The sequence below is a fragment of the Falco punctatus genome, assembly GCF_963210335.1.
Source record: "Falco punctatus genome assembly, chromosome: 7".
NCBI classification, from domain to species: Eukaryota; Metazoa; Chordata; class Aves; order Falconiformes; family Falconidae; genus Falco; species Falco punctatus.
Genome location: NC_137587.1, coordinates 71,953,919 through 71,977,775, shown reverse-complemented (window position 1 = coordinate 71,977,775; position 23,857 = coordinate 71,953,919). Strand labels below are relative to the sequence as shown.

General features: G+C 38.3%; 1 protein-coding gene across 8 annotated transcripts in view; it reads left to right on the top strand.

Annotated features, from left to right (window-relative positions):
• NEO1 (neogenin 1) overlaps positions 1–23,857 on the top strand; it is a 212,538-nt gene that overhangs the window by 62,533 nt on the left and 126,148 nt on the right. For all 8 annotated transcript variants that reach the window (XM_080395152.1, XM_080395151.1, XM_080395150.1 and 5 more), the window contains exon 2: positions 4,184–4,501. In XM_080395152.1, the coding sequence (XP_080251278.1) occupies positions 4,184–4,501 (318 nt within the window). The remainder of the gene's footprint in view (positions 1–4,183; positions 4,502–23,857) is intronic.

The window sequence follows — 23,857 nt, the reverse complement described above, 5'->3', positions numbered from 1 at the left end:
AGGAGTTGCAGAGCTTCTAAAACATGTGAAATGACACCGTACCTGCACCCAACACTGATATTGTCTCTGCTGGAGCACCCTGTTGTGGTTTGGGCTCAGCGCTTTGGGGAGGAACGTGGGCTGGTTGGAGGGGGTTCACAGAGTTAATAGTCAGAGCCCTACTGTTTGCCTAGTACTAAACTAGATATGCTAAGACTAAAGAAAGGGTAGAGAAGGTTTTAAGTCCTTGAATATGTAGAAGACTGCTGGGAAAGATTAACAGCCTGTGCTCCATACCCACATTGGCAAAAAGAACTACGCTTAAATCCTAGCAGTACTGCTCGATCGTCCTAATAATGCAGAGCGTGAAGTACTGGAACTGAATGCCTGTGGGAAGTCCGGGTCTCTATCACTGGTGTTCAAGAGCAGTTCTGGGGTGGGGGTGGGGGTGGGGGGGGGGAGTATCTGTTGGGAATGAGCAAGATTTAGCTGTTCCTGTTTCCGTGATAAGGAAAATAAAGTAAGATAAACTTGTCTTGCTTTTTATATAAGTTTCTTGGGCCAGCATTATGCAAATCAAGCCACTGATGTGTACATACCTGTAGAGTAATGGAATCGTTTAGGTTGGAAAAGACCTTTAAGATCATAGGGTCAGTATGTACGTACACAAACGCCAGCCAAGTATGTGGAAAGAGGAAGGGCTCCCTCCACAAAGTACACCAATTCTGTCCTAAATAATGTGGTTTCATTTAACTGACTAATCAATAGGTTGATGGAGTGGGAGAAATGGCTTGTTGACAGAAATAGAAGTTTATTAAGGTCTTGTATGTACAAAGCCTTTTCAGGCTGAATCAAGGCTTAAATGAGGTATGAACTGAGTTGGCAGGGGTGTGAATGCAGCCCACCAGCACTTGTCCTGAGTGCCCCTAACTTTAAATTGCAAAACCTCTCTGAGACTGTGGGCTAGAAAGGTCCCAATTCTAGTTTAATGTCCTTCAAGACGGGACATAGTTATTTACCAACCCTTTTATTTTTTTTTATCCCCCGCTTTCTGTGCAGGAGCATGGTAGTATACCGACTTGAAGCTGGCTGTGCTGTGTCTTCACAGGGCTCTTGGCAAGAGCTTGTTTTTTTATGTTATCTCTGAAACCCAGCTGAGAATTTGCTTCCCATTATTCCTGAAAGTCTCTAACCCTTTCTGTTTTGCTATTTCTCCTTGGCATGCACTTTTTTTGACATCCTCAGCTCTATAGTCTACAATGCTGTTTCCTTGGGCACCTTGTTGCTTCCAGGATAAGAACAATCTTATCCCATCAGTGGATTTGATCTGCTCTAATCTGCATCAAAGCCAGACAAAGCAAACAAGAAGCTGGCCTCCCCTTTGCAGAGGTTTCCTAGTTTTTGTTTGAAAAGCCAGAGAAGAAGGGCAGTGAGCAACAAAACTCAAGAGTATTTGTATTTTGTCCTGGTAAGGGTCTGGATCTATACTGGAATAATGCACAGGAGCTTGTAAATGAGGGGGGGAAAGGCTGATGGCTTGGATAGAATGCTTTCTCTTGGAAAATCTAGAGACAATAAAGCCAAATCTTTAATTTTTTTTTTTTTTTAAATAGACCTTTAGTTTTCTGGAGCAATGGAGGCGATTATACTGATAAACAGGTTAAGGTATTTTCATGCCTCTGGGCTTTTCTGCCAGTTGGTATATTAGAACTGAAACTTGGTACTCCACATGCAGAGGATCAAGTATATCTGCATGTAGGTGTGATTATACAAACCTAAGTAACATAAGCAGCCCTAGAAATTTTGTATTGTTTTGGGTTTTTCTTGCTGTGTATGTTTGGGGTCTTTTTTGGTTGTCTTTTTATCTCAGGAAAGACATAATCTCATGGATTTGGTTACCAATATAACAGGTCTCCAGTCTGAGACTTACTATCACTAGGGAAACTTCAGGCTTTCTATACTTTTCCCCCTTATTCCCTCTTTGAATTCTGGAAGGTAGAAGAACATTTGAATGATATAAATTACACTTTCGTAGGTTATCTGTTGTTTCTTTCACACTACTCCTTCTGCCTTATCTTCAGGTTTTGGTGAATTCCAAGTAGTAGAGACAATAGACTTCGTGCAGGAAGGCTGGAGTCCCTCTCCAGGGGGAAGCTGAAGTCTCTTTGGAGACGGGAGACTTTCTGTGCAATTCATCGATACAGGGGATCATATCAATTCATTAATTAAGGCTATTTTAGAAAGTAAATCCGACTTTAAAAAGCCCAACAAACAGTCAAGCAATTGAAGAAGCTAAATGCTTACAGGACATAGTTTCTTTACACGTAAAGGTCTCCTTCATATTTGTACTTTTTCTAAAAACACAGGCTTCATAATTATTCTGTGATTGAATGAAACAAATCTGGTTATTAAATGCATATTCCTCTTCAAGGTGGTCTTGACATACTTTGGCATTTCATTATCAACCTTACCGTGAAAGATTAAGTAGTTTTGAGATGAGTGTTTTTATCATCCTTTCTGATGGGTCTAGTGTGTGTAGTAGAGGCTTAATTTTCTATTTGTGAATGCATTTTAACCCTTTTCTAACAATGCCTTTCCCAGGTGTTAGAGATTGCCTTCAAATTTTTAGAGGTGCCTAAAAGGAAAACCACATTCTTACTGTGTTACATATTGCCTACTGACAGATCGAGGAAACTGGTTTATGGCTAGGTTTGCTACACCAGTGTCAGACAACAATGATGTAACTTACCTACGCAGAACAATGGAGAACAGGTCTTTCTTCACTGCTTTGTTACATTGAACATACGCCTTAAAGACTATATGTAACTGGGAGGTAACACCCACACCCCCCAAGTTCAGGACTCCTTCCCCCACCCCCCTCCTGTTAAGGACTATATACAGACCTTAAAGACCAACCATTTTTTCCTATGTTTGCTCTGGACCACATGCTAACTGACAGCTTAATGACAGAAACCACTTGAAGTATATTTTATTATTTTTTTTTAATCTTAAAAAGTGTTACTGGTGGAATATCTTCTGGTCTCTAGACAACCTGTGACTTTAAAAAGTTATTTTAAAAATGTTTAGAGAAGGGTGGTCTAGGTCTGCCGCTGCGTGCTGAGAATATATTGCTAGACACAGTGCTTGTAAAATATGCTTTATTAATTAGGATTGTAATTTAGTTGTTGCATTTGTATAAAAGTTATTTTCTAGGCCTTGCAAAAAGACCTTGTAAGTTTGGCTGTGTTTGTTTTCAGCTGGCGTTTTAAGCGTTTCCTTTTGCAGCTTGCTTTCTTTGTATAAAGGTAGGAGGAATCCCTGCAGCTCTGGGTTCAACTGACTTGCTTCAAAAGCCCTGTTGACCTTTTACTCTGTGTGTGTTCAGGTTTGCTTTGCTGGTAGACAGCTAGTGATATTCCAGTTTATATTGCCAGGTGGTTTGTACATGAATCCCACGCCTAGTCCCTGAGTGGAAGAAGAGTGGAGTTTGTCAGAGTACATGTGGGGAGCCTTGATACTATTTCCAAGTTACCTTTAAAAACAAAGATGCCATTCTCTCCCAACACAATGCTGTGCTGATTTGGAAAACTCTTCTTTCCTGGATGAATTTTTATGCTTTCTTCTGTGGATGGTTAAGCTAAGACAAGTCAAAGTGATATTGACACAGTCTTTCTGCTTGACCAAATACACCAGAAATACAGTAATTAAAATTATTTTCTTAATGCAAATAGATGTTAATTATAGAACTATTTGGGGAATATTTAAAATGGAAAAGTAATGATGTTTATCCTGAACTAGAACCAAGGTAAAAATATGTTTTATGGCACTTGCAAGATGTTTTAAACTCAGAGTTGGAAACTTTTTTTTTCTCGAGGGCTGAATTATTCTTCACGTTTCTTAATCTTTGTTATACAAAAAAAAATACTGCACTGCTGTGGTACGGCACCCATACCACGGAAGGCCAAGGAAAGAGCCATGGGATGAAAACTTACGTGTATTTACTAGTCCATAGGTGTAAATAGCCAAAGCAGACAAAGGTCTTGTCATACAGACCAAGCTATTTCTAATTTGTACAGGAAGACGATATTGCGAGTAGTGATGGCTCTTGTGCACATTACAGTATTTTGAAATGAGGATGCAGTTTATGCTTAAGGAATGTAGAAGGCTAACCCAAAAATTGTGTGATGTGATTTGTGTTTTACAGGATCCCTTGTGAGAACCTTCACTCCTTTTTACTTTCTGGTGGAACCAATGGACATTCTGTCAGTTCGCGGAGCTTCTGTTATAATGAACTGTTCAGCTTATTGTGAAACTTCTCCAAAAATTGAATGGAAAAAAGATGGGACTTTTCTAAACTTGGTGTCAGATGACCGTCGCCAGTTGCTACCAGATGGATCTTTATTAATAAACGGTGTGGTGCATTCCAAGCATAATAAACCTGATGAAGGATATTATCAATGTGTGGCAACTGTGGAAAGCCTGGGGACCATTGTCAGCAGAACAGCAAAGCTCACGGTAGCTGGTAAGTCTCTTTTTGTTGTTACGTATAACTAACAGCATGATAATGTAGATATGCACTCCGCCATTGTGAAAAGAGAAGGGTGCTTTCCAAGAAAGGAAGGATTATTTCATCAGTTATCAGGGAAACTGGGACTGTATCTCTCATTTTACTGGCTGAAAGTTGTCCTATATTCTGTTCATCTAAGAGTCTTAATATGGTGGTATTCCTTGGAAAATGCTGAAGATCAGGAATGCTGAAATGAATGTATTAAACAGTGTCAGGTGCATGTAATGACAATATAGACTTACCATGGCTTAGAAGGGGAAAAAAAAGAACAAGGTTCTACTTTCTTTATGTATAAATACCCTTTAAAATAACTTTCTCTGCCTGCTTCCATGTTGAGATTTATCTGCCCTCTGTCACGAATCATTTGGGAAGCTCCTAAAAGTTAGCAGTGTGTAGAGTCTCTAAAGAACTGGTAGAGAAGGCAGGAGTGTTGGGGTTTTGTATTTTTCTGTTTCTTACCACGTATGAGCAAGGAAGTTTGAAAAGTCACAAAGAACAAATTGCTTAAAGCTTTCCTGACAGACATGAAGAAACCAAAGTCATAACCTCACCTTTGATGTTTGAGTGTCCATTAGACATGACATGGTAATAGCTTTTATGTAGGGTGTAGAGAGCAGTAAGTGAAGTTTGCATGTAAAAATAAAGACTCTGATTGGGGAAAGTGACCTGTTTTCAGAATATCATCTGTTTGTATCTTTGGGCTTGGGAGTGTCAGACTGTGTGTGTCTTGGAAACAGTGTAGCTGAAAGAGACTTAGAATTTGTGAGATTTCAAAAACCAACTGAAAAAAAAAAGCTAAACTAAGGCAATGTAACTAGGAAAAAAGCCTATGAAGCAATTTTCTTTTGTTTCTCTAATGATGTTTGCCAGGCTTTTTCAAACAGTTTTTTTTTTTTTTTTCTTAATAAATGTCTCAAGGTAATGAATTCTTCCTGACTAGTGCTACAGCATCTCCCAGAGCTGCTGCTTACTGTCATTTATATTCTGATGTTATTTCGATTCAGTTAGCTTGTAGCATTGGTGTGAAACATCAGAAACGTCAGGAATAAAAAAAATTGGGGTTTTATATCTTAAAGGAGCGACTTTCAGTGTCTCTGAATGAGAAATACATTTCTAAGTTTCTTGGCAACGAGGACAATAAAAGCAGTTCTCACATACTTATCTCAGGCAATTACCACCTTCTTGTATTGCTGCTGTCGTGATTAATTCTGCTGCTTTCCACATGAGATCATTCAGTGTCTTGCTTCTGTTATCATTCTGGTCTATATGATCATTAGCTAAGGTTAATGGGGTTAAAAATGAAGGTAATGCAAAATGTCTTCAAAATCTCCAGTTCAATTTTCCTGTATTGATGTAGAAGATACTATTTTAATTGATAGTTTTTAAAACAATGGAGTCTTGAAGAGCCTTTTAGTATTAGAAAACACCACAATGAAGTTCTGGTGAGTTTTGTTTTCAGAATATCTTTGTTAGAAAACTGAACAAATAACAGTCTAACCCAAGCAAATACGAATGTTTACCACACAAATAGTCTCCTTTGTCTCATGTTGGCCTGACGGCTGTATTGGAAGATTATTGATCAATAAAAATTACAATACAAATTTTATTATTTATTCAGAGCTAGAGGAAGTGCTCTTCACCCTTGTGCAGCGGCCACCCTGTTAAGTTAGCAGTGTGCACAAGGACATCCTCTGGCTGCAGTGTAAGTTGTCCTGCTGTTCCAAAAGATTTGTCAGCTGTAGGTGTGTGAAAACCTATTTACTAACTCGCTTAAGTGCTAAGAGTTGTGGAAGACAACGCTGAGTTTAATCCTGTAGTTGGGAGGAAGAGTAGCTTTGGTTGTTGAAGGCTTTGGAGTAAGAGATGGAATATTTAAATTCTAGTTTAATTACAGTGCTTTTCTTGACCTCATTTGAATGCCTCAGTTTTATCAGTGATTTTTAATATTTCTTCTCCCCTCTCTTTCTTTTAATTGGAAGCTTTCAGGCTGTGGTAAGTGTGGGCATAGTTAGCATAGTAAGGTCCCTCCTCGGCCTCAAGATAACAGTGGGAGGCATCTAATTTGCTTCTTAATTGAGCAGTGCTATGTTGAATTCATATTGTGTGTGTGAATGTTGTACTGTGATGCACCTGATCTCTTTAAAAAATATTATGAAGTGTAGCTTGCACGTTTTAACTGCTTCTGAGTAATGTAGGCCAGGGCGAAGAAAATCCTGCAAAAACATCTAGTGTTCTATCATATATATGAATAAATACAGGCTTTGAGTTTTTGGTTTGCTAACTGCACTGTTTTCCCTAACAGCTAATGGATAATGCTGAGCAATCTACCTGTTGTGAGTCTTGCATAAAGTTCTAACAGGCTGATAAATTTTGATAAATTTCTCAGATTATTTAAAGGACTTTTATATATTATAGCTTGACGGATCTAAAATTTTTGAACATCAGAAACTGAAGCTCTTTTATTGCCATAGGGTGACAGGTATTGATAACACAAGGTGTTGCAAGGTGACAGAGGAACTTAGTAAACCACTGTATGAAAAAATTAAACCAAAACACACACTCAATAACTGAGTGTGGACTGCTCGGACAATGACTGAATGCTTTATGTTAGAGACCTGCTTGCTTGGCTTCTTGCTTCAATTTATGTTTTTGACACAGTGCTATAAATGTGTCACGGCACGGAAAAATTGATGAAGGCGTGGATTGGCAAGTTTGTAGTGCGTTTGACAATGTGCTTTTAAAGAACCTTTCCCATACATGATAGTAGATGAGAAGCCTTTACTCTTCGGATTTTTGAGGTGTGAGAATCAAAGTTTCTGTGGCAACTGAGACTCCTGTAGAAATTGATCATCTTCTTCTTTAATCCCGTTTCTCATGTGATTTAAAAAACAAGTCAGAAGTTATGATAAAGTATTATATTATGAAAAATATTTTAATGTAGCATGATTAGTCTATGACTTGGAATTGTGTGGTACTGCACCTTGATATAGTAAGTTGTTAGAAATTGCAAACAGCAAGAAATTTGTTAGTTTTCTTTAATGATCAGTAGTTTCAGGATACACCTATCTCTTTTTTTCCCCCTTAAGTGTGTGCTTCCACATTTTGGTTCCTTGTAGCAAATGAAGGTTGAGATTGTCATTGCCTGTGTTTCCTCCTCCTTTGCTTCCTCTCGCTGTGCAAACCTAAGCCTGCTATCATACTCTAAACTGGATCTGTGAAGTAATTAATTTATTTTTAAAAGTGGTTTTGCTTCCTTTCTTTGAAACCAGAATATGACCACACCAACATCAGGGTAGTGGAAGGAGATGGTATGGTGGTCATATAGTCCATATAATGTATAGTTTTTTCCATTATTATGATGGATTTGAACTAGGGAAAGTCAAAGGAACTGCCTAATTTATGTAAAGCCACACCGATGCTTAATCAGTGCCTTACTACAGAATGGTTTTTTTAATTGGCTTTTGAAATGCAAATCTGTCTTTGATACTTAAGTGCCAGTTAGATGTTAAGACGGATTGGAATACCTCTTACAAAACATAGATTAAAACAAATCTACAAAATTTTTGGAAACTGTATCTGTAACTTATCTGGGCAAAAAAAATTGCATGTATTTTAGTAAAAAATACAATGATAGTAGCTTAAAAATATCCCTGCGATGATCTCTTTTTCCCAGCTACTGTTTACTACTACTTAGTTAAAGCTTTCATAAAGTTTTTATTGGGGGAACAGATATGCAAAGATCTAAAAGGCTTGAAGCGTGACAGTAGGACTGAGTTTCATCATACGGATGTATCAGTTCTATGTATCCATTTGAAGACTGTTCACTAAATCATTTATTTCACCTCTTCACATCTTTTTTTTCCCCAAGTAAATCCATCTGTTTTTATTCTTCTTCCTCCACTTATCTTTGCATTTGATAATACTTGTCTGTAAGCTTTATACGTAATTTGCTTGGTTGTGATGAAGTAGCTGTATCGCTGCCTTGACACTGACCTCAGATATGTCCAAGTTTCATTAATTCAGAAAGCACTCCGCAATAAGTTATGACCTTTTTTCTGCCACCTCAATTAAATTGCCTCCTTATATTATTATTTCTCATTTAAGTATTTATGGAGATTTTATTTTTAAACCTTCATTTTGTAATTACTTTTAGACAAAGTACAGATTGTCTGTTAAGAAATATTCTTGCCATGTAGTATCAAAATCTAAAAGGGTTCAATAGTCAGAAAAGGCAGGTTTGTGTTTAGTAAAAATGTAATGTTGCTTTTGAAATCATCTGAAAACATTGCAGGTGCAGCACCGTCCGGAATGAGCATTGCTTCTTCCTGAAAAGTAATTCTGAAAACTAGTGTGGTGAAACCTTGATAGACTTCCCATTTTAATATTTGCAGCTAGTAAGACTTGAGTGACTTGTGTGGGTTGAGGCACATCATGTACACACTTGGAAGAATTCGAGTTTAATTCCAAGCAGTTTGTGCTCCTTGGAATGGTGTTCTCTGTGATTGCCTGCTTTTCTGACCTGAGTAAATCCTCCTGCTCTTGCTAGTTGGTTCAGCTAATGGTGTAGCTTGGACTCTACCGGACTGCTGAAGCCTCTGGCTTTGGATCCTACTTCTGTGGCATGGTGGAGGGATTGTTGCAGTTTCATTAATAAATTTTGTCTTCACTGTTTTTCTTTCCAGAACTTGGTTTAAAACTTCTGTAGTAATATTTTTGTCTGTGCAATCAAGTATTGGAAGGCAAGATGTCAGAATGTGTTGGCTGTGCAATTACCTGTCCCTTTGTGTATGGTATGGTCATGTCTACACGATGTGCAGTACCTGCTCACTTTCCTTCTGCTCACCTGTCCATAGGCAGAGAATCACACTCACCGGCTGGGAGATGGGGTAGGGCTGTGCAGTGAAAGAAACGCGCCATGATTTTGCTCTGTCGGGTCTCATACTGCTGGAAAGATACATAACCCCTTTGTTAGCGGATTGCAGAAAGCAAAGATGATTCCTTAGTGAGCACAGGGCATCAGACCGGAGGAGGAAAGCCTTCAAGTGTGTTGTCTAACATGCTGCATAGCATTGCATAGACCTAACGAGGGTGTTAGGCCCTTGAGTTGTGATTCACCAATGTGATTGACTTGATGTCAGCACATCAGAACTAGAGAAGGAATTGTTCCAATTTTTAGCTGACTAGATGGACTTTTTAAGGTTTATTTGCATCTTGAATATATCTAGCTTTGGGTTTCCAAACTGATGGCTAGAAGAGCTGTCTGTATAACTGCCACTGAAATTATAGGAGGCCTGGATGAGCAGCTGCTGTGGTATTCAACGTAATGTGGCTTGGAGGAATTGAGTAATGAGCCAAGAGATGCTAAGGTCTACTCCTGCTTCTATTGCAGGCTTATAATCTCAAGAAGATCTCCATGCTTTGCCTTTTTCTCAATAGGCTAATAAAGAATTTCTCTTCAACAAATTTAGAGTATTACTTTTATAATATACCAAGATGCTGTAAATGAGTGCACTGAGAGAGGACCATGTAGAAATAAGTAATTCTGTATCCATTACAGTTTTGGGATGATGTGCAGTAGGTAAAGTTGTGGCCCAGAAATGATTATCCAGGACATTCCCTGAGTGCAGCTTGTGGGAAAGAGGAGGACCTGGATGGATGTGTTCTCTCAATTAAAGCTAGATCTCTGCAAAGCACATCATCAAAGCAGTATGTCATGGTTGTGAGACCTTAATTTCTGGTATGTACAGTATTTAGCTATTTAATATCAAAATCACTTACGTGTAAACAATGGTGAATAGTTCAGAATTTTGCTCAAACATTGATTTGGGTTGAAATTTTATCTCTGCTTTTTGCCATAACTGCTAAGAACTGTATAGAATTGGCCAGGTTGTATGGTTGTGGAATCGCATGCCTTTTGGAAAGTTTGCCCAAATTTGAAGACTACAACTGAACAGCATTTTATTTCTCACTGGACCTTGTGGGTGTCTGTGATGTCTCTAAAGGAAGAGAGAAGCTTAACTTAGTGGCCGAGAGGAACAAACTCCATGCATATACCAGCTCTTTGGAGATGCAGTTATGTTAGAAATAACAGCATGTTTTTTACTCAGTATTGCATATTTCCTTTAAGAGTGTGTGTGGGAAATCTTGATCTGATCTTCATGAATAAAGAGCTTTCTGTACCTTGGAATTGGAAAAAATGTAAGAGCATAGATATTCAGTGGAGGGTACTTAAGAGCACTTAACCAGTAAAAGTGACATGGGTGATAAATTATCGTGGCAAAAACACATTTTCTATGAAAAAAGCATCTGCATTTTTCATAAATTGGCTTAGATCAAAATGCATTTCTTGTCAATGACAGGTAAATGGGAAAGGTGGTTTTAACAAAACTGCAGTTTGTACAGTATCTGTCAGCTGTTACTAAAAATGTGAGAGTTTAGACATTTAAGATAATAAATGTTCTGCTTTTATGTCATTCTAAATTCTTATAATACACATTTGTCCAGTTAGAGTAGGAAACAAAAATCTATGTGAGCCCTTGGACTGAAAGCAGAGGTCCAGCTTCAGAACTATAATGAATATTTTCAGCGTAAGGTTGGGAAAAAAGAATTTGTCAACTTTGTTGTCTCTTTTTTGTTTTTTTTTTTTTTTTTTTTTAATAGTAACTGCATACATTTGAGAGATGGGAACCAAAATGACTGAAATAATTTGTGATTTTGAGTGCTTCACTTTTTGGGTATGCAGCGTGGAAAGGTTTGCTTTTGAGAGACTGCTAGCATACCGTCTATTCCCTTGCCTTCTTCCTTTCCAACAAAACCCAAACAAGTGCCAAACCAAAATGATGTTGATGTTTTACTCCGATCTTGAATGACTTAAAACACCTCTCACGTGGTGTTAGAGAGTTAGGGTACAATTTTTCTTCCAGTCTTTGGTTGAATTTAATTCTTTTTAAGGTCTGTGGCAGGAGAGGACTTGGAGTTGCTCATGACTGAAACAATTCCTTTAAAATGCATTACAATGACATAATCAGTCAGACTAAATCAGTGTCATTTCATATGTGAACTGAAAGTGCTGGAGGCATCAGCAGGGTATCAATGTAGTAACTTCTCTAGACTTAGAGGAAGAAGTGGTGCTCCTTACCCAGGGTGTGTTCTCCCTTGGGCAGCATTTGGTGTGTCTCCCGTAGTTTGCTGGTGTGCATGCCAGGGTTTGTGTCCTGTAGCATTTCAAGTCCTTGTCTGCCCAGTTAATGTCCTGCTTTTTAGGGTGCTGCCAGCAACTCTTACGAAAGCAGTATACCAAATTATAATTTAATATCAGACAGCATCTTGCCACATCCAAAGGAGATAGCTGTACAATTTGGCTGCAGACAAATGGATTATTTTAATCCTGTGTGAAAGCCCACAGCAGGAGAATTTTAGACCTGCTTGTTTTTAAACTCTTCATTCATATCTTATGATCAATATATAGCCTAGGTGAAGAGATTCTAATTTGCTAGTGGAATGATACTGAAATCATTGTTTCTATGTAAAAATGCAGGGTTTCTTAAGCTTTTGTATTTAAAGTTAATTACACCTAATACCAAATAAAATCAAACAGCCTATGTTGACTAATACTGTCCCTGTCCCTAATTGTGTGGGTCAGTGAGCTAGTTAAAGCTTATTTGTGCTTATTGGAGGGTAGTGAATCCTCCTCCTGTAGCTATAGTGGGTGGGTGCAAATAGATCTGTAGTACTTGTGCCTTAACTTTCCACTTTAGTAACAAATTAATATTACTGTTTTAAAAAAATGTATGTATTTTCTAGAATGGAGTTATGTTTAATGCAATGGGAGATCTCTTGCTAAGGCCAGTCAGAAAAGGGGGTGTGTGTGTGATTATGTATCCTTTTCTCAGGTGGGTAGATGAAAGAAAAAAAAAAATCCAAGTTGGTGAAACCTCTGATGTCCATTACAAACCATTCCATTTATGTGTAGTGGAAATCTCCTTTCTTGCTGAATGTCTTAAGGTGATTATGGTAGCTAATCTTGATTCTTAAATACACAGCACACAATGTTTAAATTCTGTGGTCATTCATTAAGTTATGATTTTCTTAATTAGACATTATCTTAGGTGCAATGTTCCACATAATTTTAAACCAAAAAGATTAGGTTTTATCAGTTTACAATTTAAATTGTTAAGGTTTGTAATTAGCAAAGGAAGTATAATTTGTGTATTTGGTTAATGGTCAAAGTTGTTTTTATGTTCATGTGTTTCAAAAAATAAACTTGCTGTAAATCATAAAAAATCAAAGCTCTCTGCAGTATACAGTCAAATCTTGACCTTTGGTTTTGAAAATATGAAAGGCAATATAGATACTCTGGAGAAGTGTGGATTCTGTGAAAGGGAGCTTCAGCGCAAAATGTCAAAAATCACTTGGGTTTATAGTAGATCTGTTGATTCTAGATGGCAATTCAAAATTAGAAAGTGGGAGCATATTGGTGATGCATTAACACCCTTAAACAAGAAAGCTGGATGAACTTTGTTCGGATTAGCTTTCTTATTTGTTAATTTTTTCACTCAGATATGTTTTTTCTCCTTATTTATGTTCTGCATGTGAGCACCGGCAATCCCTTTTGTAATTTAGCTTGACAAGTTTTCGGCATAGATTGCTCAGTCAATCCCAAACTGTCAGGCAAGTGATAGTTGCATATGCAGCTCGTAGTCTTAACTTGCTGTGTTTTCTAGTGTGGTATTCAACAAGATGTTTCAGCTTTAATTAGACACTGTAAAAGTGTGCAGTGTAAAATTATACAGATTTTTTTTATCAACTGAATAGTGCATTTTGGAAATTATAAGAATGGAATATCACACCTACCCAAATCAAGCAGTAAAGGTAAGAAATACCATGGCAGAAGTGTGTGTATCATTAGTTCTTATTTTTTTTTTTTTCAGAACAGGAATTCAAGAGGAAGTTTAATGACACTGAAAAGGAAACAAAATGGAGGAAAATTATTTTTAATAAGGAAAAATAAAGTTATGAAACTTACTATGGTTGATTTCAGTGAGGTTATTTCTTGGTAACATTCTTAAAAGTGTAGGAATGATGTCTTCATTCACACAAGTACACTAGAAATAAAAATGTTTAAAAATCATTAAAACCCCCCCTGCAACTACTATGTATTTGCATATATAAACCCCTATTTTGGGGGGAGCATGGGGAGATGTCTCTATGTAATTTATAGGTTTCTGTAATGTGTTGCTTTTCCTTCTCTAATAGCTTCTGAAGTCACACTTCTGGATTAGGTCTGCTCTTTTGTGACTGTTCTTAAATAGAACACATTAATAATAAAGCGAAGAAAGGCTTCACTATCTGTGATATGATGAGCTTAATTGCTAGCAACTGCCTGTGATTCAGGGGTCAGTGGTATGATGATCCGCACCTTAGCTGTTATTCTCCAGATCCCTTTGAGTGAACCACAGTTTTGTTGAGTAATTTGCTCGTTATACTCCTTTTAGTGTTTCTCCTCCTTTCTGCCATACGTCCTTGTTGTCTCTAGACATCATGTTTTTCAGCTGGATGTTTGTATCTATAGAAGTTCTTTCTCCTTTGTATTTATGTCTCCTGTTATGTCAGTCTTCAAGTACTCTGGTTTTGAGGGTTTCATTGCTATTCATAGATTCTGAGTATTTCTCTGTGAAATTGTTTAGGTTATTTCCTATCTTTAAATGTCTACTGACAGATACCAGCTGTCTTTGTCACTGTCTATCAAGTTGCCTGCAAAAGTTTTTCTGATCTTTCCTCTCTTCCAGTTTCTTGGTAAATTTATCATGACAGTCTTCTCTGTGCATTCATCTTCTCTGAATAGCTTGTTCACATGAGCTTTCGTAATTGATAGCCTCGCCTGAATCTAAAATTATTTAATCTGTCAGGCTCTTTTCTTTCACCAGAATACTCAGATCTTATTCTTCTTTTGTTATGGCTATTGATTTTGTTTTAGAAAGAGTAATTGTGAGCCTGTACTTTTTTTAAGGCTGTCTATTGATCAAAACCTGAGGTTTCTTAAATGATGAGGCAATCTGCATATCTTATCTTGAGGTCTTCTCTTAAAATTCCACAGTGCTTTCTTCATTGTCCTCACTATTAGAATGATCTTCAACAGTACAAAATAAATTATTCCATAGTTTGCACACCCTCAGTTCATTTTTCTGTTGTATTAGAAATGTCTGCTTACATGTTTCTCAGTGCCTGTATCTTGTTCATTGTGGCTGCTGCAGCTTTTCCTGATGCTGACGCTGGAGCTTTTCTGTTCTTTGACCCGGTAATTGCCAGTGCTGTCTCTGATTTTAATGGTACTATTATTTCACCTACTCCATTAGTAGAATTATTTTTTCCGTATTCCTGTGCCATTTCTTGCAGCGCTTTCTGAGCCTGACCTTCCGCTGTGCCATGGACTAGCACCCCGCCCATCACCCCCCATTGCCTTTCCTGTAGTTTATGGTTGTCATCAGTGACCTCTGATGTTTCTGGTCACTGATGTTTCTGAAGATAATCCTTGAATCTCCTTTCTTCTTCCTGTTTTAATTCCTGGAATAATTTATCAATCTCTTTTTCATAACACCTGACTAGAATTTGGATTTGTTTTTTTAGCCTTGGTCTATTCTCTACTCTTGTTGTCCTTGCTTTTCAACATTTTCAGTAGCTTATCAAAGATCAGTTCATAATTTCTGATCTCTTTTGTTTCCTCCAAAGGGTTTCTGAGCTACTTCCATCAAGGAAGGCTGGATTAACTTCTTGGTTAGCATTTCTTCCTTCTGTATTACTAGTTTTTTGAGGCATAGCTAAACTTTATTATGCTAGGGGTTTCTGGAAGTGCTTCGCTCCTAACTTAAGCAGCTACACGTATTCCATTATCTTCATCAGAAATTCTGCCAGGACACGTTCTGCAGTTGCAGAGGAACTATCTTTCACTTGAAGTTGCCAGGCACCAGACATGCATCCCTGCTCTGAGCTGATCTTATTCTTAAAATTCCTCTGCTGCTTCTCCTGGAGATGTAGCTGGTCAGACTGTGGGCCTGGATCATTGCTGCAGACCTGGGGTGTTGCAGAGCATAGCAAGCACACACTCAGCTGTTCGGGGTTTTTGTGTGTGTTTTTGTTTTGTTTTTTGTAAGGGACCCATACCCCAGTTGATACAATATTAGGATGTAGGTCATGTCTGTTTTGTTTTTTTCTTGGTCTTAACGCTTTGTTATCCTTGGGACTTCTGTTAAAGGTCGTACTTGGCAAAGTGGCATCATAAAGTTATTTCTAGATGTTTGACTTCTCTCTTGTTCAATATTGTACTGTCAGTCACAAGTCTAGTGGTTTCACCAGCATTATCTTACTGACTTTGGTCTCACTTCATCAGCTTTTGCAAGAGAAGCTCATGTCCTGGTTTGGGTATAAAGCCCTGTTCCAGGCTAAGCAAAGTTTCCTGGGGAGTCAGGATCTCTCTGTATATTTCTGTTGATGGACTGAGTTCAACAGGTACTCTGAGCTTTCTGTGTCCTGGTTCAAGACCAGAATTGATCTGAAATACTCTTATCAGATTTGATCACATCAATTTGTGAGTATTTTCTGACATCTATGTGGCTGGCTGTGTTCTTATGCTGTTGTATTTCAGTTTGGCCTTCCAGGATATTAGCTTTGCAAAATCTATCATGGTATGTAAAGCACAACTATATAAACACTGTTTGTTTAAAATAAATTCTGAGAGAAACTCTTTCGCCGTGTAAAACTTTAGAATAGTCTGGTGTGTTTTACTAGTCCAGACACCCTCTTAAAATTTTTTTATGTGTGGTTTCTTAATTTTGTGTTTTTTATTTGTGGTTCTGTGGCAAAGCTCAGATCCAAGCCTGAGAGGGGATGATGGCATCCTCAAATTCGTGTACTCTAACCCTGTGTGCCGGGGCATGATCAATTTTGCTCTGACTTTCCCTGTTAGAAGCTTGTTTTGAGAGGTGTAATTCTGTTCTCTTTGCATGAGGGTTTTGTTCTCTCTCTCTCCATAGTTTTCTGTATAGCTTCCCCAAATCGTAGTGTCATTGGATAACTGAGCTTGGAAGGGGCCTCAGGAGATCTTCAGTTAGTTGCCAGTTCAAAACAGCTCTGAGGTCACACCAGGTTACTCTGTGTGTGTTAATTATATGTGTATAGGTAGACATGTCAACGTGTGCATTAGTGGTACGTACATGACATCCTTTCCCTTTTCCTGTTTCTTATTCCTGATCAAGGGATACCTTTTAAAATCAGTATATGCCATGTTAATTATGCTATCAAGGCTGTGTTTAACAAAGTCAGGATTTTGATTATGTACTGAAATTTCTCATTCGTGTTGTGTATTTATTCCATGTACTTCCCACTTTAGTTTAGCCTGCAAGGACATTTGGTAGATTTTAATCTCTTTGTGTTACAATCCTCCTAAGAACACTTATCTCCCCTGACTCTAGGGGTCCCTGCCCAGATTTTCAGCCCGGTTGCATTCTCTCCTGTCTAGTTTGTCTAAGTGGGGGGTGGGGTAGGGAATTAAGTAATAGTTGGTGCTTCTTATTTGTAGAAAGTGGTGGTGCTTCTTTGTAGAAAGGACTAGAACTATCTAGCCTTAACTTAATTCAGGTAATGCCAGACTTCTGTTCTCCATGAATGTTTTGTAATTACAAAATCTAATCTATTTGCTAGTGAGATTCATGAAATATGTCTTACTAACAAAATTGTATTTTAAAACGCGTTTCACACCTCTGCCACTCAGACAAATGATGCTGAATAATGTTAAAGCAAAGGAGAAGAAAAGGAGCTGCAATAAGTTAATGAAGTGTCCACAGATGGCTGGACTCAGTAATTTTTTAACAGGGTTCGAGTGAGAAGCTGATGTGCTAACAAAACAGTGTCATCTTAAAGATCTGCTGCTTCACTGAAGGGTAACAGATGTTGTAGTTATTTTAACGATAAGATATCATGTTTCTGTATTCCTTTACTTACTTGCATTGCTAAAATCTTCACACTTCCCAAGAGGCTATTTTAATAAAGTTTTAATAGAGTTACGGATTTGTCATAAGTTCAAATCTATAAAGCAAACAGAAATGGGGGGGGGGGGAAATGCAAGTGTCTTAGAATTATCAGCAGTTTGTGTAATCATTCACAGTCCGTGTTTGAACAGAACAGTTTAATGCAGAAGGACCGGAAGGTAAAAGTGGTAGGGTGGCAAAGTTGGTAGATACTACTGAAGTAATCTTAGACTTGGGTAAGTTATGAGAAACTTGTGTAAGAGTAACATTGGGCTACAGAGGGTTTTCATAGCTGGTTACGGGAGGTAATAGGTTTGGAAAAACAGTGAGCTAGTCCAGTGTTTTACTTTTTTCATACTGCAGTAGAAATGATCGGAAAACATTTGCTGAGCACATTGAGATGCCACAAAAAAGCCTGAAACCAGCTTTGGTAAACTGTTAATTGCATAAACACACAATATGCCTGTGTGTTTAGAGCTGTTTAATGCTTATACAAAGTATTATGTTAAATTCCAGACTGTGGAGTAGTAATAGAGGAGACTCAGGCACATGACAAAGAAGCTCGCAAAGGCTTGATCTGACAGGCTTGCGACCACATTGTGAAGGTGCACAGCCCTGCCATAGGCAGAGGAAAAGTGAATTCCTGTGCAGCCTTCTGTTGCCCTAGAGATGAGGAGGTTATGGTCTTTTCTTATTTTTACTTTTGCAGTCTTGATTTGGCAAGATTGATGCCAAAAGGTTAGTGGGGTTTTAAAGAAGATTAAACGTGTATTGTGATAGCATCTGCGTTAAATAAAATTGAGCATTTACAGTGACTGCTGACAGTATTTAAAGGAGGCGGCAAGCATTTACTCTGAAGTTAGTTCGGACAATGTCATATGAGCGAGTTATTTGGTAATTGTTAATTATGGAAGTTGTTCTTTCAGCCTCCTTGAAAATGATTGGCACTGGCCCAGGTCTCAGAGAGGCTACTGAACTGGATTAGCATCTGGCTCAGTGCAGTGAATTCCTCTTCTGGAAAGTGCAGGAGATGAAATACTGGCTCCGTTGAAGGCAGCAGACTACAGCCAGAATTTTTACCATCTGTGTTTTCCAGGGGCGTGGGAGTTATTGCTCTTCTAGGCACATCTTTTTCAGAAATCAAGACAATGGGCCACAAATCTCAGTAATGCTTAGACTGGGAATGCCGGCTGAATGGAACAAATTTGCATTAAGTAGATTGTTCTCTTACATTCCTGCCATTGCTCTGGCCTTTTGATGAGGGGGAGGGGAGAGACAAAAGGGAAGGAGAAATTAGGGACAGAGTTGCCTCACCGACACCCCCCCCACCCCCCCTTGCTTTGTCCTAGCAGAAAATTTAAAGTTTGTGGTGTATCTAATTCCTAACGTATGCCTGTGAGAATGGCACTGTTGCTTATGTGTTCTCCTACCAGTGTTTAGAGAACATTCCCAGTGGAAAATCATCCTTCCTAAATAGTTTATTAACCTGTGTTCCTGCTAGGTCAGTAGTATTTTCCTTTGGTGTCCTAAAATCAATCCATAGTGTATGTGTACTGCCACAGAATGATTAATTTATGTACAAACATGAAAAAATTGTCTTTAATATCAGAACCTCAATGTATCATTTATCATTACCTTCATTTGGCAAAAGACAGGGTAATATCTTCAACTGAATGCCTTGCAACATGTGGGTGAGGAGTGAGTGCTGCTTGCTCATTAGAAATGTAACTAATTTTCATTAAATCCTCTTGCTTAATCTTGTTGATCAAAGTGATTGGAAAATAGAAACCATTGAGAAAAATGTTTTTAAAATTTGCTTCAAAAATAGTTTTAAATGTGTTTGTGGTTTAAATAGAAAGACAATTCACTTACATGGTAATGCATTTGAAAATTATTATAGAAAGTTTAAGGAAATACAGGCTTATAAGTCGATTGATGTTTTGAGGAGGAAAAGAGAAACTCTGTAACGGAAAGTTTCTGGACTAGTAGATGAAAGGGTATTTTCTAGTAGTCTGCTGCTGCAGAAGGTAGGCCAGCACTCTGGGGCCTGTTACTCTCTGTATAAACAGCTCCAGAATTAATAGCAATTAAGGCTTATATTTAGAGCACCTTTTGTAATACTTCATTATTGTTTTGTGGTTGTCTGTTGGCTAAAGCAAAAGGGTCCTCCTGCACAGTGGAAGTTTTAAGTAGTGCAAATTGCAAATAATTGTAGAATAAGACAGAATTACTCTTTAGGACAAAATTATAGCCTAGGTGAAAATACATGTTTTAAAAACACACAGGACTGATCAAGTAAGTGTTTTAGTGGCTTTTAAGATGACCTAGAAAATGAACTGTAATTTCATTACTAGTGAGTAATGAAACCATCTTAAATAAAGCATATTTAACCTTAATGGAGCACCTGCACACAACAGAATACACAATGCCTGTCTTGTCCAAAAAGTTAGTGGTACTAGTAAGGGATTTAAAATAAGGCATAGTTGAGCTTTCTGTTAGAAACTGCGGGGCTTTACTCTTCCGATTACATTCTTGTTTGTAGCATAGGTTGCCAGTGTAGTGATTGTACAGGGTAAAGAGATTGCAACAGCTGAGGTGAAAACAGGAGTCATGGTGCTCATCAGGCAAAACAAGGAGGTCCAGGACTCACTCCCAGGCTGGTGAAAGAAATGGCTTAATATGCAGGTCTCTTAGTAAAGATTTCTCGTGAATTGTGAATCCAAGGGCTAGTACATTTTTCTTGAAGAATAACTGATGTGGAATGTCTGTCCAAAAAGGCAAGGGGTGATCATAGACCAATTAGTCTGATCTCAACACTGTGCCCTTTTAAAGGGATTTTGAATCGGTGTCATTAAGACAGGAAAGTGGAAAGAAGGCTAAACTGTAGCTTGACTTGTGTCTGTGGTTTGCATCTGAGTTTCTTGATGAAGCAGTTGATGTGTTAGAGCACTCTAATACAGTGGGCATGCCACAACACAGCCTTTTGATACGCTATCCCGTTAGAAATTATTAAAGGTCAAAATGATAGAAATTTAAATGAGAATATTGAGATTGATAAGAATCTGAGATAATTATGAAAATTTAATGGGTTCTATAGAGAGATTTTCAGAATGGAAAGATGCCTCAGAGACTAGAGTGTAGAAGGATTGTGTTTAACATCCTCATCAGTCATATTGCTGTAAGAACGAAGTATTTACCTGCAGAATTAGCAAGTGTGGCAAATTTAGGAGATCTTGATACTCTTGCTGTGGCCTGGGTGGCCTTATAGGAAGAATTAAATGGTGCTGTAGGCAGAATAATGGTGAAACATTAGCGTAGTGTGCAAAGTCAAGCAGATACAGTGATACTCTTGGTATTCTGCGAAGCTGGGACAGAGGGATTGGTGAGTTTATGAGAGAAAAGAAGGCTGTTTGGTGGACTGTGGGATTGAGTGTAACCTGTCAGGGTGCAGAGAGCTAATGTGATTGATAAGTCTTTTGGGAAGATCTTTTCAATAGACACAGAGAAGCAATTTTGTTACATTTCCGTGGATGTTTGTGATATTAAATTACAATAGACACTTCAATTTTTCTGCTGTCTCATTGTCATTCTGCCAGTGGTGCATGGTGGTAGAGTAAGAGGCATTGGATATCAATTGAAGCAAAAGAGTTTCTGACTAGGTTTAAGGAGAAAGTTCTTCACTGTGAAGACAATCATGTGGTAGAACAAGTTGCCCAAGAGGTTGCACTGTTTCCATCCAGAGGGATTTTTGAGATTTGACTGGACAAATCCCTGACAAACCAGCTCTGACCTTGTAGCTGACTGCACTGAGTGGGTCCCTTCCCAACCACATGATTCCACAATTATGAGTCTTAAAGATGGATAGAATGTTTAGGGGAATGAGGAAAAGAAACTAAAGATTGTAGCTTCATTAAGCAGAAGGAAAGTTGAAAGAAGCTATGATTTTTATTCCTATTAATACCTTAGGGGGAAGGAGTAATAGATAAATATCAAAGATGCAAAATGATACCAAAACAAGGTCACGATCAAAGGACTTAGAAGTTGGTTGTAAATACACTGGAAGGGGAAACTAGAACCTTTCTTCTCAGAGGAATGAAGTTGTGGAAAGAGCCTCCAGGTAGTATTTCAAGAGGGGAGAAAGTATGTTAATGCTTGGAGATGGACCCGTAGAAGGTTACGGAAGGAATTACTTGACAACACAGAAGTGATCTGTACATTCGAAATGTAACGTGCCAGGCAGCCCAGCTATTCTGAAGGATTGTGAAAGTCTCTGGTTTTGTAGCTTCTCCCCAATTATGTCTTACATTCAGTTTGTTTTCCCTCTGTAGCATCAGGCTAGCCACAGCTGGAGAGCACATATGCTGCTGCTTCTCATTGCATTAACATTTTTGATTTTTCACATGGCAGCACATGAGAGTTTGTGGATTTTGGTCTTTTATTATAGATCTTATGTTTAATACGGGATGTGAAGATAGTGTTTCATGGGTTTGCTCAAATAACTCTCTTCTGTGGTTGGCTTTGATTGTAGAGCACCAGAGTTGGTGCTGTTGGCTTGGTTCAGACTTACTTTTCTATGGGAGAAATATATATAAAAGTTTTATGAAAAGTATGTATTAAAGTTTGTACTTAAGTGGGTGCTACTAGTGAACAGTTCTACAGTCCAAGTAAAGATGTTTTTCATTCAAGTGAGAAAAGCCTGAACATGTGATACCAGCTGCTTCTTCGTGCTGCTTCTTCAAAGATTTGTACAAAAATTGGAGAGCGAGATCAGACAGTTTAAATAAGCAAACAAAAAAACCTGTGGGTTTTCCTTGAAAGTACATAGGGATTCAAGCTGGAAACAACAGAAAGTACCATTTAACTGAAGAAATACATGTTACAGATTCTTTCTTAGGCAGTCAAATATACTGCATATGGACAGGGAAGACTGCAGGAGACGGGAGTTCTGGCACCGCTATGTAACTGATAAGGAGCACTTCACTAGAAAACGGAGGAACAAGAGGTAGAGAACTCGCCCGCCCCTTTTCTGCCCCTTCATATTGAAGAGCCATGAAGTGTTTTTCATCCATGGGTATTTTGCATACTTCACCATCAAATTAAAGTCCCTGATTGAGTGGTTATTTATTATCCCTTTTTAAAGGAAGAAAGATTTGCAAAACACCGAACTAGGTATTTAAGAAATAAATTGATAAATATAGAAAAATTGGTCTTAGTGCTGTTAAAATCTCAGTGTGTTCTTGATGGGTGTTAAGTGAGACTTATAAAAATGTCGAGTTGAACTGTTTGGAAATGAGTTGAGTGTTTAAAACAATATAGAAGAATCATCTTGACAAGAGATAAGTGAGAATTGTTCCAGTTAGGTCAAGCTTTTGAACATGGAAGATAGTGAATAAGGGACTTCACCTTTAGGCTTACTAAAAGAAGTGGGAAAGGTGAGAGCTGACCTAAACTGTCCCAGCCTCATTCATGTATAATCATGAGTATGAGGTACCACCTGTGGAGAGAGCTTGTGTTTGTGCTTTCTTACCTGAGGTCTTGGCTATGTGTAGCAGCATTGAATTAGAGGTTACCAGAGCCTGCTGCTTCCCAGCAGGTTCCATTCTCATGCTTGAATAGTTGTACTAGGATGGTTTAATTTGTGCAACCTGGAGTCCTACCTTTCGTCTTTTATATTGAAGGCATACAGTTTATGATAAATTTAAAGAAAAAATCATAGTACGTACTTGAAGCTGTGCGCTATTGAGAGGGAAAGGTAAGATGTTAAGAGTACTGACAGGCTGTTTCTGTGGCAATAATAGTTTTCAGTGTGAGCATAAAAAAGAATGAAACTTTTACTTCATTACTGCAGCAAGCAAGCTGTGCCTTGCCCCATGTCAGTGTTGACCACACAACCACCTCTGCGCAGATTACAGAAGGGAGAGCTGATAATACAGCTCACCACCATGGGAAATGGAGAGTGAGAAGGCTTTTCATTTTCCTGTCCCATTTCCCCTTTATGGGAAGTTGAGCAAAATACTTGTGGTGAGTTGGCCTTGGCTGGCTGCTGGCTGCCCACCCAGCTGCTCGCTCTCTCTGCTGCTCAGCAAGGTGGAGGGAGAGGAAAGAAGATTTAAAAGTTTGTGAGTCGAGACAGGGAGCTCACTCAGCAGTTAAAAACAGCCTCGACTTGGGGAAAACTAATTAATTTCTTGCCAATTAAAATAATGTTGGATGTAAGAAAACAAAGGCAAAACCTAAAATACCTCTCCCTGCCCTCTTCCCATTTCCCAGGTTCAACTTCCCGCCTTCA